General features: G+C 42.1%; 1 protein-coding gene across 2 annotated transcripts in view; it reads left to right on the plus strand.

The window, feature by feature from the left end:
- Window positions 1-15,409, plus strand: part of LOC117501569 (retinoic acid receptor beta-like) — a 956,089-nt gene that overhangs the window by 307,618 nt on the left and 633,062 nt on the right. For both annotated transcript variants that reach the window (XM_034160474.1, XM_034160475.1), the window contains exon 2: window positions 6,417-6,565. In XM_034160474.1, the coding sequence (XP_034016365.1) occupies window positions 6,417-6,565 (149 nt within the window). The remainder of the gene's footprint in view (window positions 1-6,416; window positions 6,566-15,409) is intronic.

The raw sequence follows: 15,409 nt of genomic DNA on the forward strand, positions 1-15,409 counted from the left end.
AAATTAGAAGTATTTCACCTTGTGTGGCGTGATGCTATCTTAGACTATAAGCATGCATTATTGGCTACAAAGTGGACTTACTACTCTGATTTGATCAACAAAAACAAGCATAACTCAAAGTTCTTGCTCGACACGATGGCAACACTTTTGCATGGACAACCACCTGTAGTTCGCTCTCCTTTTACAGCACAAGAGTTCCTGGATTACGTTGGGAAGAAAATAGAAGACATCATGTTAAACATATCCCGGCATGCCTTAATTCAGCCACTACACCCTGCTATTGATGTGGGCGCCACTACTGAGGTATTACTTAGATTTACAGAATTTGACAGTATCTCACTAGACATGCTGATAAAACTCGTAATGTCAACAAAAAGCACAACCTGTTTATTTGATCCTATACCAACAAAACTGTTTAAGGACCTGTGGTCCACTCTTAGGCCGACTGTGCTGGAAATTATTAATCTTTCTTTAACTTCTGGATCTGTTCCTAAATGTGTCAGATCTGCAGTGATTAAACCATTACTTAAGAAACCTAATCTTGACCCTAGTGTATTGAAAAACTATCGGCCGATATCAAATCTATCATTTTGCTCTAAAATTCTGGAAAAAGTGGTGTCACGGCAGCTCGTAGACTATCATCAAATCAAATCAATTTTATTTATATAGTGCCAAATCACAACAAACAGTTGCCCCAGGGCGCTTTATATTGTAAGGCAAAAGCCGTACAATAATTACAGAAAAACCCCAATGGTCAAAATGACCCCCTGGAAAGTTTTAAGCTTAATCTTAAAAGTAGAGAGGGTGTCTGTCTCCCTGATCTGAATTGGGAGCTGGTTCCACAGGAGAGGAGCCTGAAAGCTGAAGGCTCTGCCTCCCATTCTACTCTTAAAAACCCTAGGAACTACAAGTAAGCCTGCAGTCTGAGAGCGAAGCGCTCTATTGGCGTGATATGGTACTATGTGGTACCTAAGATAAGATGGGACCTGATTATTCAAAACCTTATAACCTTATATCTTACTGAGAATAATCTCTTTGAGCCACAGCAGTCTGCTTTTAGAAAATATCATTCCACAGAGACGGCTCTCACTAAAGTGGTGAATGATCTTCTGCTTGCAATGGATTCGGACACCACTACAGTTCTGTTGCTGTTAGATCTCAGTGCTGCATTTGATACAGTGGATCATCATATTCTACTTGATAGGCTGGAAAATCATTTTGGGATTACTGGGAGTGCCCTTGCATGGCTGACGTCATACTTGACCAGTCGTTCTCACTGTGTTTTGTACAGTAACACTACCTCTAACCTTAGTGACATGAAATTTGGGGTTCCACAGGGGTCTGTCTTAGGCCCCCTGCTTTTCTCCTTTATATAGCACCCCTTGGGCACATATTGCGGCATTTTGGGATTACCTTTCACTGCTGTGCAGATGATACTCACTTATACATGCCGATAACTGCTGGTAATCTCGTTCACATAAAATCCTTAGAAGATTGCCTTGCAGCAGTGAGAAGCTGGATGTCTAGAAACTTCCTACTTTTAAACTCTGATAAGACTGAAATGATGGTTCTTGGTCCAGTGAGACATCGGCATCAATTTTAGGTGGCAGCAATTAAACCATTACTTAAAAAGCCATCACTTGACCCAGCTATCTTAGCTAATTATAGGCCAATCTCCAACCTTCCTTTTCTCTCAAAAATTCTTGAAAGGGTAGTTGTAAAACAGCTAACTGATCATCTGCAGAGGAATGGTCTATTTGAAGAGTTTCAGTCAGGTTTTAGAATTAATCATAGTACAGAAACAGCATTAGTGAAGGTTACAAATGATCTTCTTATGGCCTCAGACAGTGGACTCATCTCTGTGCTTGTTCTGTTAGACCACAGTGCTGCTTTTGATACTGTTGACCATAAAATTTTATTACAGAGATTAGAGCATGCCATAGGTATTAAAGGCACTGCGCTGCGGTGGTTTGAATCATATTTGGAGGGAGATCACAAAAGGACTCAACTTGCCTACCTCAATCACCAGTGCAGCCTTCACCCTCCGCACACAGTCAGTATTGATACGCACATAATTAGGATGTGATCACATCTCCATTTAGGTTTCTTTTGTGTGAACTATAGCTGGAAAGGTTATTTGTGAAGATATTGTTAATTTTGTGTAGCTTCACACTGATAATTGGGTTGGGGTTAGAAGTCTCTCTAACCTGACAGATCAAAACAAGTGATCTGAGTTCCCATAACTGAGGTTACAATTTGTTCATGTAAATGGGGAATCTTCGTCACAGACTAAGGTTAATTATGGAGTTCCACAAGGTTCTGTGCTAGGACCAATTTTATTCACTTTATACATGCTTCCCTTAGGCAGTATTATTAGACAGCATTGCTTAAATTTTCATTGTTACGCAGATGATACCCAGCTTTATCTATCCATGAAGCCAGAGGACACACACCAATTAGCTAAACTGCAGGATTGTCTTACAGACATAAAGACATGGATGACCTCTAATTTCCTGCTTTAAACTCAGATAAAACTGAAGTTATTGTACTTGGCCCCACAAATCTTAGAAACATGGTGTCTAACCAGATCCTTACTCTGGATGGCATTACCCTGACCTCTAGTAATACTGTGAGAAATCTTGGAGTCATTTTTGATCAGGATATGTCATTCAAAGCGCATATTAAACAAATATGTAGGACTGCTTTTTTTGCATTTATGCAATATCTCTAAAATCAGAAAGGTCTTGTCTCAGAGTGATGCTGAAAAACTAATTCATGCATTTATTTCCTCTAGGCTGGACTATTGTAATTCATTATTATCAGGTTGTCCTAAAAGTTCCCTAAAAAGCCTTCAGTTAATTCAAAATGCTGAAGCTAGAGTACTGACGGGGACTAGAAGGAGAGAGCATATCTCACCCATATTGGCCTCTCTTCATTGGCTTCCTGTTAATTCTAGAATAGAATTTAAAATTCTTCTTCTTACTTATAAGGTTTTGAATAATCAGGTCCCATCTTATCTTAGGGACCTCGTAGTACCATATCACCCCAATAGAGCGCTTCGCTCTCAGACTGCAGGCTTACTTGTAGTTCCTAGGGTTTGTAAGAGTAGAATGGAGGCAGAGCCTTCAGCTTTCAGGCTCCTCTCCTGTGGAACCAGCTCCCAATTCAGATCAGGGAGACAGACACCCTCTCTACTTTTAAGATTAGGCTTAAAACTTTCCTTTTTGCTAAAGCTTATAGTTAGGGCTGGATCAGGTGACCCTGAACCATCCCTTAGTTATGCTGCTATAGACGTAGACTGCTGGGGGGTTCCCATGATGCACTGAGTGTTTCTTTCTCTTTTTGCTCTGTATGCACCACTCTGCATTTAATCATTAGTGATTGATCTCTGCTCCCCTCCACAGCATGTCTTTTTCCTGGTTCTCTCCCTCAGCCCCAACCAGTCCCAGCAGAAGACTGCCCCTCCCTGAGCCTGGTTCTGCTGGAGGTTTCTTCCTGTTAAAAGGGAGTTTTTCCTTCCCACTGTAGCCAAGTGCTTGCTCACAGGGGTTCGTTTTGACCTTTGGGGTTTTACATAATTATTGTATGGCTTTGCCTTACAATATAAAGCGCCTTGGGGCAACTGTTTGTTGTGATTTGGCGCTATATAAAAAAAATTGAATTGAATTGAATTGAATTTGACCAGTTAATGCTCAGCCTCGGCTCGTGTGTCATACATCACACTGACAAAGTGAGGAACCTTGGGGTAATTTTTGATCCTTCGTTGTCCTTTGGCCTCCACATTAGAAATATTACTAGGACTGCTTTCTTCCACCTGCGAAATAGCAATAGCAAAGATTTGTCCCATCCTGTCTATGGCTGATGCTGAGACCCCGATCCATGCGTTCATCTCTTCTAGATTGGATTACTGCAGTGTTCTATTTTCTCGTTTACCGCAGTCTAGCATTAGGGGTCTCCAATTGATTCAAAATGCTGCAGCCAGACTTTTGACACGAAGCAGAAAGTTTGACCACATTACACCCATTTTGGCGTCTCTTCACTGGCTTCCTGTCCCAGTGAGATCAGATTTTAAGGTTCTTCTACTAACCTATAAAATTATTCATGGACTGGCACCTCCCTACCTAGCTGACCTAATTAAACCTTACGTACCGGCCCGGGCTTTACGTTCTCAGGGTGCAGGACTACTTTTTGTCCCTAAGGTGAATAAGAAGTCTGCGGGTCACAGAGCTTTCTCTTATCATGCCCCTGTTCTGTGGAATGATCTCCCTGCGTCAATAAAACAGTCAGATTCTGTGGAGACTTCAAGTCCAGACTTAAGACGCACTTATTTTCCCTTTCACATGGCTAGCATACTGGTACAGTTTTGTTTTACGCTTTTTACTCTTTTAATTCATTTATTAGTAATTGGAGCGGGCCGTGGCCTCAACTTTACCTAAATTCTGGGTCTTTTAGTGAAGCTTAGGGCTAGTGCGGTGATCACCTTAGTAGTTCCTGTGTTTCTTGTTGTTTAATGCCGACAAATTATACTGTATTTTTTGTCTTTCTGATGCCTGATTCAGTTTTTTCTCTCTGTTTAAGGTGCAGCTCCATCCAGAGATGGGAGTTGTATTCGTGTTGGCGACCCTCGTGTCCTGTGCGCCAATAGCGTTTCTTATATATTCGTCCGTGAATTGTTCTGTAATTTATGTTTGTATCATGGCCCAAGCAGAGGGTCACCCCTTTGAGTCTGGTCTGCTTGAGGTTTCTTCCTCTGAAGGAGTTTTTCCTTACCACTGTTGCTCTGGGGGTTGGTAAGGTTAGACCTTACCTGTGTGAAGCGCCTTGAGGCAACTCTGTTGTGATGTGGCGCTATATAAAGGAAAATAAATTGAAATTGAAATATAGTTGTGACAAAATGGTGTGGGAGTGAATTTGTGACAACATGACAAATTATTTTCAGTCTGACCTGGATTTTGCTGGTAAAAAAAAGAAGGTTTGCATATTCCTGCAGCCAAACTACAAAAACAGTGATGTATTTTCATCTGCTATTCTTTTTTTTTTTTTTGAGAGAGAGAGAGAGAGAGTTCTGTATATAATACAACTTTCAATGAGGATTTGATTATCTTTTTTTTTTTTATTTCACATAAACTTATTCCTACTTCCATTTTCTCTGTGCATTTTTGTTTTTTAAATTCTGACTCTATCTTGAAAACAAGCACAGCAACATATTTTTTGTTCACTTTTTCATTTGTCATTTTCTTCTCATCATGTATGCAATTTTTCATTGAAATCTATTTTTTTCTTCTTTAAGAATGCCTAATCTGATTTTGAGAATGTTTGGCCTGTGGATGGGAAGAACATATTTGATTTTGGTTGGGACTGTCAGCAGTTAAGGTCAGATGTCAAGGACATTTCTCCAGTCTCATGCTAATATACAGGAAAAATGGCCATAAAATGTTATGGTGTTGCAAGATTTTATTTTTGTGAACTTTGCTGTTTAAACAAAAGAGGTATTGTACAAATGAGAATTTGTAGTTTCAGGAAGTGGTTGAGAAAAGTAATTTTGTCACTGATCTATTATTAGGAACACAATGAAATTCCACTTAAAGGCTCTGGCGTGTCTGTGGACCCCAGAGGGTTAATTACAAGTGTGTGCTTGAACACACTCCAAATGCTTTTGCACAGCTTGTTGTTGCCTGTGCTGTCAAGATAGGGCCCATGGTGTTGTTTTCCAGCTTGCTGTAAATGTATATAATGTGAGCCCTGTGAAGCTATTTGTCAACCCTTCAAATTAACTGAAAGCCTGTAAAGAGGCCTTTAGTTCGAGCTGCAGCACTAAAAGACTGAGTAAAAACAAAAAGCCTTACACAGCACGTCCTGGTCACTTTTATGCAGGTCTTTGTGCTCAGGAACAGATGCTGTGGCCAATTCAGAGCCGAACCCAGAGATCTGCTGCCCAAACTGCTTCAGAAGCTCACATCACATCAGGAGTCATAAATCATCTCCTTCCCATTAACTTCAGCGTTCATCTTATTTTCTCGTCCCCTCTTTGACATTTATCCTCACGTTCACACGTCACTTGAGCCACTCGATGCACTAAATGCAAAACTGAATTTCTAGATTTGCAAAAAGTGAATGTAGCAGAAGATTAGATTAAACCAGCAGGGAATTCCACTCAGGGATGCAGGTCCAGCAACGACACCAGCGTGTCCCTCACCATGTGTAACTGAGTTTAATCTGATGAAGTACGGAAGAATCTAATCAGCAGAGCTGCTGGAAAAACTGCTCAGGGGTCGGCCTGCAGCTGAGCTGCATGTGCAGCATCTCCCTGAACTCAGCAGCTTCCTTTGCCAGTGTTCTGCTTCCACGCGTCTACATAAGACATCTTGCTGTGGAGGGTTTTGGTCCTGATCTTCTTCCTGTGTTGTTCCCTGCAGCCATTGAAACACAGAGCAGCAGTTCTGAGGAGCTGGTCCCCAGCCCGCCGTCCCCGCCGCCCCCTCCTCGAGTCTACAAACCCTGCTTCGTGTGCCAGGACAAGTCATCTGGATATCATTATGGCGTCAGCGCCTGTGAGGGCTGCAAGGTAACACTGATGTCAGCACCGCCAACCGCTCTCATGTTCCGTAAACTTTGTCGGTTCTTCTGGAGAAGCTTTTGTTCTGTATTTCTGACAGCGGAAAGAAGTTTGCTGCTGCTTTTTGGTTTTTATCATCAAATTAGAAACACTGAAGGAACATGCTGTGTGTCATGTCGAAGCAAACCCAATTAACCAGCGATGACTCAACAAAGTGTTCATGGAGTACTGTGAAATGAAATTACACTGGATGTTGTTGAGCTCATTAACAAAATAACTAAGTGATAGATTGATCAGGAGTAACTGCTGTATATAGAACATGCTTTCAAAAGACATAATCACTCAGTGTGTGTGTCACCAGCTGTGAGGCAAAAAGGGAAATATAAACATTAGAGCCTGTTTGATGTATCTGTTGGCTGATAGGAGCCTTTCACCAAAATATCGCTGTCTGCATTATTTTTGTTGATATGAAAACTTTTATTTTACCAAATAAACAGTGCAGAAAAACACTGTCATTATGTAGTTTGTCCAGCAGAGGACACTACAACAACATTGCTCACAATGCTGTCAAGCATGGCTGGGACCCCATCACCCCTTGGTCACATTTGAGACAGAAGCAAAGCGACCAGCTAATGTTCATTTTCATTCACAGTGGGTGTTTTACAGTGACAAGAGACAACTGGTCACTGTGCTGCCAGCTAGGCAGGGCCAAAATACACAAGAAGTGTAGGCATGCTAACGATATACAAACAAAGCCACCTGTAAAGTTGGACACATGTTACCCCATATGCATAAATGACATCCAGTTATTCATAATTCATTGAAACGTCACTAATGTTTTAAACATTTTATAAACTTTCCTGATTGTTTACATTCATTCATTCATTTAATATACCTGCTTTCTCCAGTTAAGGGTCACGAGGGAGCTGTCGCCTATCCCAACGTTCATTAGGACAAGACATCAGTCCATCACAGGACCGATTGCTTACCGTGTTCTGCAACTCTACGTTTACCACAGATTACACACATCTCAGGCCAAAATTGTGTATCTGATTTGATTATTATTTTATTTTATGATTTATTTTTACTGAAAATGTACACAGATGGGTGTCATTAATTGCAGTGGGCGTCAAACATTTGTACTAATCCAAAGGTTACAAGTGAAAGTCACACGGGGGACAAAAAGGCCTCAGTGTTTGATTCACACCCAACCTCTGCTGATGTTTTTACACAACTACTTAGATAAGTGCTGCACTGCTACAGACGTTTTTAAGTCTTCACCCACTTACAGCAGCTGTTGCTAAGTAACAGTTCACATCCACATGAACATACTGAAGATACTTAAACATACATTCATTTTTTAAACAACAGGCTGGTACATGCACATCTAACTAAAGTCTGCGTTAACTCAGCCGACGCTCAGTCGAGCACAGAGCCCCACAATGGTGCAACAACAATAATTCCGCCCCCTGTTTCAGACCTTTGACCTCTACACCTATAACCTACCATTGCCATTTGACTGTTAAAAGGGAGTTTTTCCTTCCCACTGTAGCCAAGTGCTTGCTCACAGGGGGTCGTTTTTGACCGTTGGGGTTTTACATAATTATTGTATGGCCTTGCCTTACAATATAAGGCGCCTTGGGGCAACTGTTTGTTGTGATTTGGCGCTATATAAAAAAAAAAATGATTGATTGATTGATTGATTGATCTGCATTGTTATCCAGTTCTGTGTGAAATGGCACGTTGTGAGACATTAATATTCTTCATATATAGTGTAGTGGTTTTGGGCGTGGTCAGCATCAGTTCCGGGGACGCTCTGCAGCGTGCGACTCGGGCAGCTCTACCTGGCGTATGTTTGGTGAGTCTAAATGTGAGATTACAAAGTATATGCTTGAAGGCAGTGGTCACAATGGAATTATTAAGCTTTATTCTTGTGAATCTTGTGCTTCTGAACCTCTGCGTCAGTGTGATCTGTAGATATAATGTTGAAACCTGTGGGGATGCCCTGCCGGGGAGAGTGATTCTCAGTAGAGACTTGCTTCTGTCTTTAAGAGCCACAACCCATGGTTTAATACCACAAAGCATCCCTACTGAGATTTTGGTGAGGAAAGCCACTCGAAGGAAAAGGGGAAGACGGGGTGGATTGAAATGCAGATGGAAAAAAATGAATCTAAACAACCATAGGAAACTACCGGCTTTACCAACAGTGCTTCTCTCAAACATGCAATCGATGCGCAATAAGCTGGATGAACTGGAAGCGTGGATTCAAATGAACAGCGAGGGAAAAGAGACTTGCATTCTTGCTCTAACTGAAACGTGGCTTAGTGACTCTGATCGAGAGGAGGAGCTGCAACTAGGAGGGTTTGGAAGCCCTTTTCGTCTTGACCGCACTTCTGACATCACCAGTAAACGGCGTGGAGGGGGCGTATGCATTTACGTGAACCAGTGCTACTGCAAGACTGTTGTCGTTCGTGAGAAGATTTGCACTCCTGACATTGAGCTACTCATCGTCTCGCTCCGTCCTTTCTATCTCCTGAGAGAATTCCAGCAGCTGTTTGTCACTGTTGTGTACATACATCCAAGAGCCAATGCTTCCGCAGCAGCTCACGTGATCGCTGACGTCACGCACAAATTGGATACTATCTCCCGTGATGCTCCTAAATTCATTCTTGGGGATTTTAATCACTGTCGCCTTGAGAAAACACTTAGAACATATGAGCAGTACGGTACATATCTTGTGTATCTACACTAAAAAACACTAGAACAGACCTCTGTTATGGTTCTGTATCTGGTGATTATAAGTCTCTGCCCCTGCCCTCCTTTGGTGCCTCATATCACAACAGTGTGTATCTTATGCCCATGTACATGCCCATTTTAGACGGGTAAAGCGAGAGGACAAAACTGTCAAATGCTGGTCAGAGGACAGTATTATTGCACTTCAGGGCTGTTTTGAGTGCACTGACTGGGGTTGTTTTTCTGAGGGGTGCAGTGATATTAATGAATTATGTGATACTGTCTCTGCTTATGTCAGTTTTTGCGTAGACTCTGTAATTACCACAAAGTCTGTGACGAAATTCCCAAACAATAAACCCTGGATAACGAAAAGCCTAAAACATGTCTTAACTAGGAAGAAGAGAACCTTCTATTCTGGAAGCCTCACAGAACTGAAGGAAGTGTCTAGGGAAGTTAAGAATAAAATCAGGAAGGCAAGGTGGGAATACAAGACAAGGGTTGAAGCTCATTTTAGTAGTGGGGATATAAGAGAAGCCTGGAGGGGAATTAAAACTATGGCCTCACTTAATCAGTCCCCATCAGATAAAAGAAATATTACAGTAGCAGGGATAAATGACTCAGAGTTGCCTAATGCACTCAATGTGTTCTTTACTAGATTCAAAAGATCTGACTTTTTAGAGGATATTGTTTCTCTCAATCTTTTGCTCCTTCAATGGACACTGACATTAGTCAGGAGGAGGTGGGTGCTCTCCTCAGGAAGGTCAGCACTAGGAAAGCGTGTGGACCTGATGGCATCTGTGGGCACACTTTACATCACTGTGCTGATCAGCTCAGTGGAATCGTGACCCAGCTTTTTCAAATGTCTATAAACCAGTGTCAAGTCCCCCAGTTATGGAAGACATTAACAATTATTCCCGTCCCAAAGTCCACACGACCGAAAGAGCCTAATGATTTTAGACCTATTGCTCTTACTCCCCTGATGATGAAACTGTTTGAGAAGCTTTTAAAAGACATTATCTTATTTTATACTGCTGACAAAATGGATCCTCTACAATTTGCCTATCAGCCCAGTAAAGGGGTGGAGGATGCTAAAATATTTATTATTGACAAAGTTTTAAATCACCTTGAAAATCCTGGAACTTTTGCACGGCTTTTATTTGCAGACTTCTCATCAGCTTTTAATACGAGGTCTATTAGAAAAGTATCCGACCCTATTTTTTTGAAAAACCATATGGATTTGAATCACGTGTGATTGCGTCAGACAAGCTTGAACCTTCGTGCGCATGCGTGAGTTTTTCACGCCTGTCGGTTGCGTCATTCGCCTGTGAGCAGGCTTTGAGTGAGGAGTGGTCCAGCCCCCTCGTCGGATTTTTATTGTCAGGAAATGGCGGAATGATTTGGGCTTTTTTTTCCATCAGAATTTTTTCAGAAACTGTTAGAGACTGGCAGCTGGAAACCATTAGAAAAATTTATCTGGCTTTCGGTGAAAATGTTACGGGCTTGGTAGAGAATAAGGAGTGTTACTGTCTCTTTAAGGACAGCCCCCAGTGGCTGTGGGGCGCGCCGCGCTCCGAAGCCACCATCGACAGGCTGAACAATCATTTCATTTCTAAACGGATGGCTGTCTGGATCCGTGACCATCGTGTGCCATTTCTCTGGTTATCACAAGAGCTGGACATCAACCATTTTCCAGCAGATTTCACTTTTAACAAGAGATTTTGTCAGGGAAAGCTGAGCGGAGGCTTCGTGCGTCACGATGGATTTGCTACTGGAGCGAGACAAAACCACCTCCGTTTTGGTCTCACAGGACGGCTTTGAGATGGCGTTCAGACAGCTGTCGGTGGTTTTTCCATTGAGTGATTATCTGAGAAATTGTGGATGTGCCTGGACATGCCAGAACATGTCCCGTGAGGCTTCATCAAAGCGTTGCTGTGCGCCATGCGGCACCGCCGTGACGCGCAGAATTCCTCCGCACGTCTGTCTCAATGTGCTGAAAAAGTGCTGATGTCCATGTCTTTTCACAATTCCTGTGCTAGTCAGATGACGTCCCGGATAAAACACAGCGTCCATTTTGGAAATGAATGGCACATTCCACTGTTACAGGAGTTTTTGTCATGGAAAGAGGAGTGGAGGCGTCACGCGTCGCGGCGGTGCCACATGGCACAAAGCAACGCCGTGATGAAGCCTCACATGTTCTGGCATGTCCAGGCACATCCACAATTTCTCGGATAATCACTCGATGGAAAAACCACCAACAGCTGTCTGAACGCCATCTCAAAGCCGTCCTGTGAGACCAAAACTGAGGTGGTTTTGTCTCGCTCTAGTAGCGAATCCATCGTGACGCACGAAGCCTCCGCTCGGCTTTCCGTGACAAAATCTCTTGTTAAAAGTGAAATCTGCTGGAAAATGGTTGATGTCCAGCTCTTGTGATAACCAGAGAAATGGCACATGATGGTCACGGATCCAGACAGCCATCTGTTTAGAAATGAAATGGTCGCTCAGCCTGTTGATGGTGGCTTTGGAGCGCGGCGCGCCCCACAGCCACTGGGGGCCGTCCTTAAAGCGACAGTGACACTCCTTATTCTCTACCAAGCCCGTAACATTTTCACCGAAAGCCAGATAAATTTTTCTAATGGTTTCCAGCTGCCAGTCTCTAACAGTTTCTGAAAAAATTCTGATGGAAAAAAAGGCCAAATCATTCCACCATTTCCTGACAATAAAAATCCACCGAGGGGGGCTGGACCACTCCTCACTCAAAGCCTGCTCACAGGCGAATGACACAACCGACAGGCGTGAAAAATTCACGCATGCGCACGAGGGTTCAAGCTTGTCTGACACAATCACACGTGATTGAAATCCATATGGTTTTTAAAAAAAATAATAAGGTCGGATACTTCTCTAACAGACCTCGTATAATGCAACCGCATGTTTTAATTGAGAGACTCTCTTCACATTTTAATCTACCTGATCAGCTGCTGGCAATCCTTCTGGACTTCCTCACTAACACAGTGCAGCGTGTGCGGGTAAATGGGCAGATTTCTGATGCTCTTGTGTCCAATACCGGCTCTCCTCAAGGATGTGTACTATCGTCACTACTTTTTATTTTGTACACAGACGGGTGTAGGAGCCCAAACAGCAACACACACTTTGTCAAATTCTCTGATGACACAGTCTTGCTGTCCCTTCTACGGAGCGATGATCAGGGGCGTGGCTCGGTCTTGTCTTCATTTGTCACATGGTGAGATCAAAACTATCTGGACCTAAACGTTGCAAAAACAAAAGAAATCTTTATCGATTTCAGGAATTGTAAGAGTGTTCATATTCCTAGCATCATTCATGATGAAGATGTCCAGATAGTGGAGCAATATAAATATCTGGGAACCATTTTTGATGCTAAACTGAGATTTGATGACTAAACAGGGGCCATCTGTAAAAAAAGCACAGCAGAGGATTTATCTGCTGCGCAAACTCAAACCGGTTGAAGTAGGTGAGAGGATCCTCAGAGTCTGTTACTGTTCCTACATAGAGAGCCTGCTCACCTTCTCCTTTGTCCTCTTGGTTTGGTTGTCTGTCTATGAAGGACAAGAACAGCCTGAACAATATAGTGAAAGTCTGTTCAAAAATAATTGGCGTCCAGCAGAGAGACCTGGCATCACTGTGGGAGAGTCGTGTCATGACAAAAGCCCAGCAGATCATTGATTAGATCAGAGACACATCTTATCATTAGCTTTACACTCATGCCCCTCTGGGTGGCGCTATCAGAATGCCCCAGATGAGAACTAATCGCTGTTCAATGTCTTTTATTCCTTCTGCGATTAGACTCCTGAACACTGGCTGAGGGATTTTGTCCTTGTTTTTAACCCTTGATTCTGTGATTGTTATTTAGCATATACCTATGTAAATGTTATGTCTGTGTTTTATGGTTGGCCAGGGGGTCTGCAATGAATTGCCTTTAAAGGACTAATAAAGTATTCTGATTCTGATTCTGATATATATTATAGATATATATATATATATATATATCCATCAATCAATCAAATCAACTTTTTTTATATAGCGCCAAATCACAACAAACAGTTGCCCCAAGGCGCTTATATATATATATATATATATATATATATATATATATAGATATATATATATATCTCAAACATTCACATTCTCCCAGTTTAAAACCACATGAGGGCGGAGAGTTCACATGGGGGAACGTCCTCATCTCCATCAGGGTGCTACAACACTTGTTCCTCCATCTGATCTGATTATTTCATCCTAAACTGAAATGCGATAATGAACTGGAACCATTTCCTGGGTTCCCTTTTTCTTTTCCATCAGTTTCATGAAAATTTCATCCGTAGGTTTTTGAGGAACAACTAAACATAGTAGAAAATCACCTCTTTGCAGTTGAAAATGCAGAAATTGCACTCATTTCAATAGGTGATGAAGTAAAAAATTGTCCACTGTCTAAAAATGTTTGGACACAGGTATGTATCTATACAAGTAATGTAAATAAATGAAATGTAGCGTGTAGTACTGGTCAACAGTGACTGTGAGTTTATATAAATAAAAGTAAAATGTCTGAAAAAAAATCCAGATTTGTGGTTCCTGTCATCAGTACATATATAACATGTACATGATATCCTTTTTTTAATAATGTTGGAATTAAAGTGAGAATTCCTGGATGAGTGTGTGCAGACGGACGGCAGCGTGAGGCCGTCCTCCCTCCTGTCCTCCTCTGTAATTGAAGCGGTGGTATGTCAGGAATCCTTTGGAGTTTTTGGCCCAGAGGGAAGTGGTGATCAGCTCACTCACTGGGGTTTGGGTCAAACTAAGTTCTGTGGTATCCCATGTTGCCTTTGCAAAGGCTTGTTGTGATCTCTGGCCTCACTACCCTGGTACTAAATACAGTCATGATCAGACGGTTACAACACCAAAGCAGAAAAAGTTGGAACAGTATGGAAAATGAAAAAACAAAACAGTGATCTTTACATTTACGTTGACTTCTATTTTATTGTAGACATTATGACCCCAAGATATTTTATAGTTTGTCAGCTTCATTTGTTGTTCATTGTTAAGTAATGCATGAGAAAATTACTGAAATGTTTAAAAACAATGTTTATCAATGAAACATAGGAAGGGACTTGCAGCGAATGTAGAGGACTCTCAGTGCATAAAAGAGAAGGGCGCAAACCTAAGTTCAACATCCTTAATGTCTGATCCCTCAGACAGCACTGCATCGAGAAGAGTCATTCATCAATACCTGATATAGCCACATGTCAAAGGGATTACACTGGAAAAAGTTTGCTAAGCACTACAATATGACGTTACATTCACAAATGCCACTTAAAACTTTGCTGTGCTACCAGTGTTCCAGATCTTAATTGGAGGAAATGGACACTGTTCTCAGGGCAGTGGTGGGCACAGCTCTGCTAATCCGCTAACCGCTAATTAGCAAAGCTTATTTTTTGGTTAGCTGATTAGCTTTTCAGCTAACTTTGAAAATCGTCAGTGGACCAATTAACTTTCGCTAAATTTAGTTCTTTTAACTTTTAGACCGCTAACATATTTTTGTGGGCATTGTGAATAAAGCTTAACAGTTAAAAACATCTGTAAAGCCTTGAAATCATACAATTCAGTGCCTGCCTGTTACATGTTTTGTAGCAGACAGACAGCTATGAGAGGTGCAGCTCAATCCTCTGCCAGCAGAGGAGAGCTGGCTACAAGAGAGAAAGGAAGACAGAGGGGAAAATATATAATTAATTTTCACAGACATGCAGACATATCACAGGAGTCATGCACACTGCCACAAAGCAGTGTTCATGGCAGTGTGAATACCAATTGCCACACATTCTGTTGTGAAAGTGTAGGAACACGGACCCACAACAGGGGGCGCAATGAATGGACAATGGAGGAAGTAAAAAACAAGATTTACTACTGAAACAAGCACGAGTAGTATAACAAACACAATGTTTAGGGTCGAATCCGCTGGTGTCGTGTGGGCAGGCTCGAAGATAGGAGACGTCCGTCTCAGTCAAACCGGAACCACCCAGATCTCCACTGCCACCGAACCCTGGAAATACTGGAACCGCCAAGTCCCGAATTCCCAGGTGGCCACTGCCTCCG

The sequence above is a fragment of the Thalassophryne amazonica genome, chromosome 20, assembly GCF_902500255.1.
Source record: "Thalassophryne amazonica chromosome 20, fThaAma1.1, whole genome shotgun sequence".
In the NCBI taxonomy this organism is placed as follows: Eukaryota; Metazoa; Chordata; class Actinopteri; order Batrachoidiformes; family Batrachoididae; genus Thalassophryne; species Thalassophryne amazonica.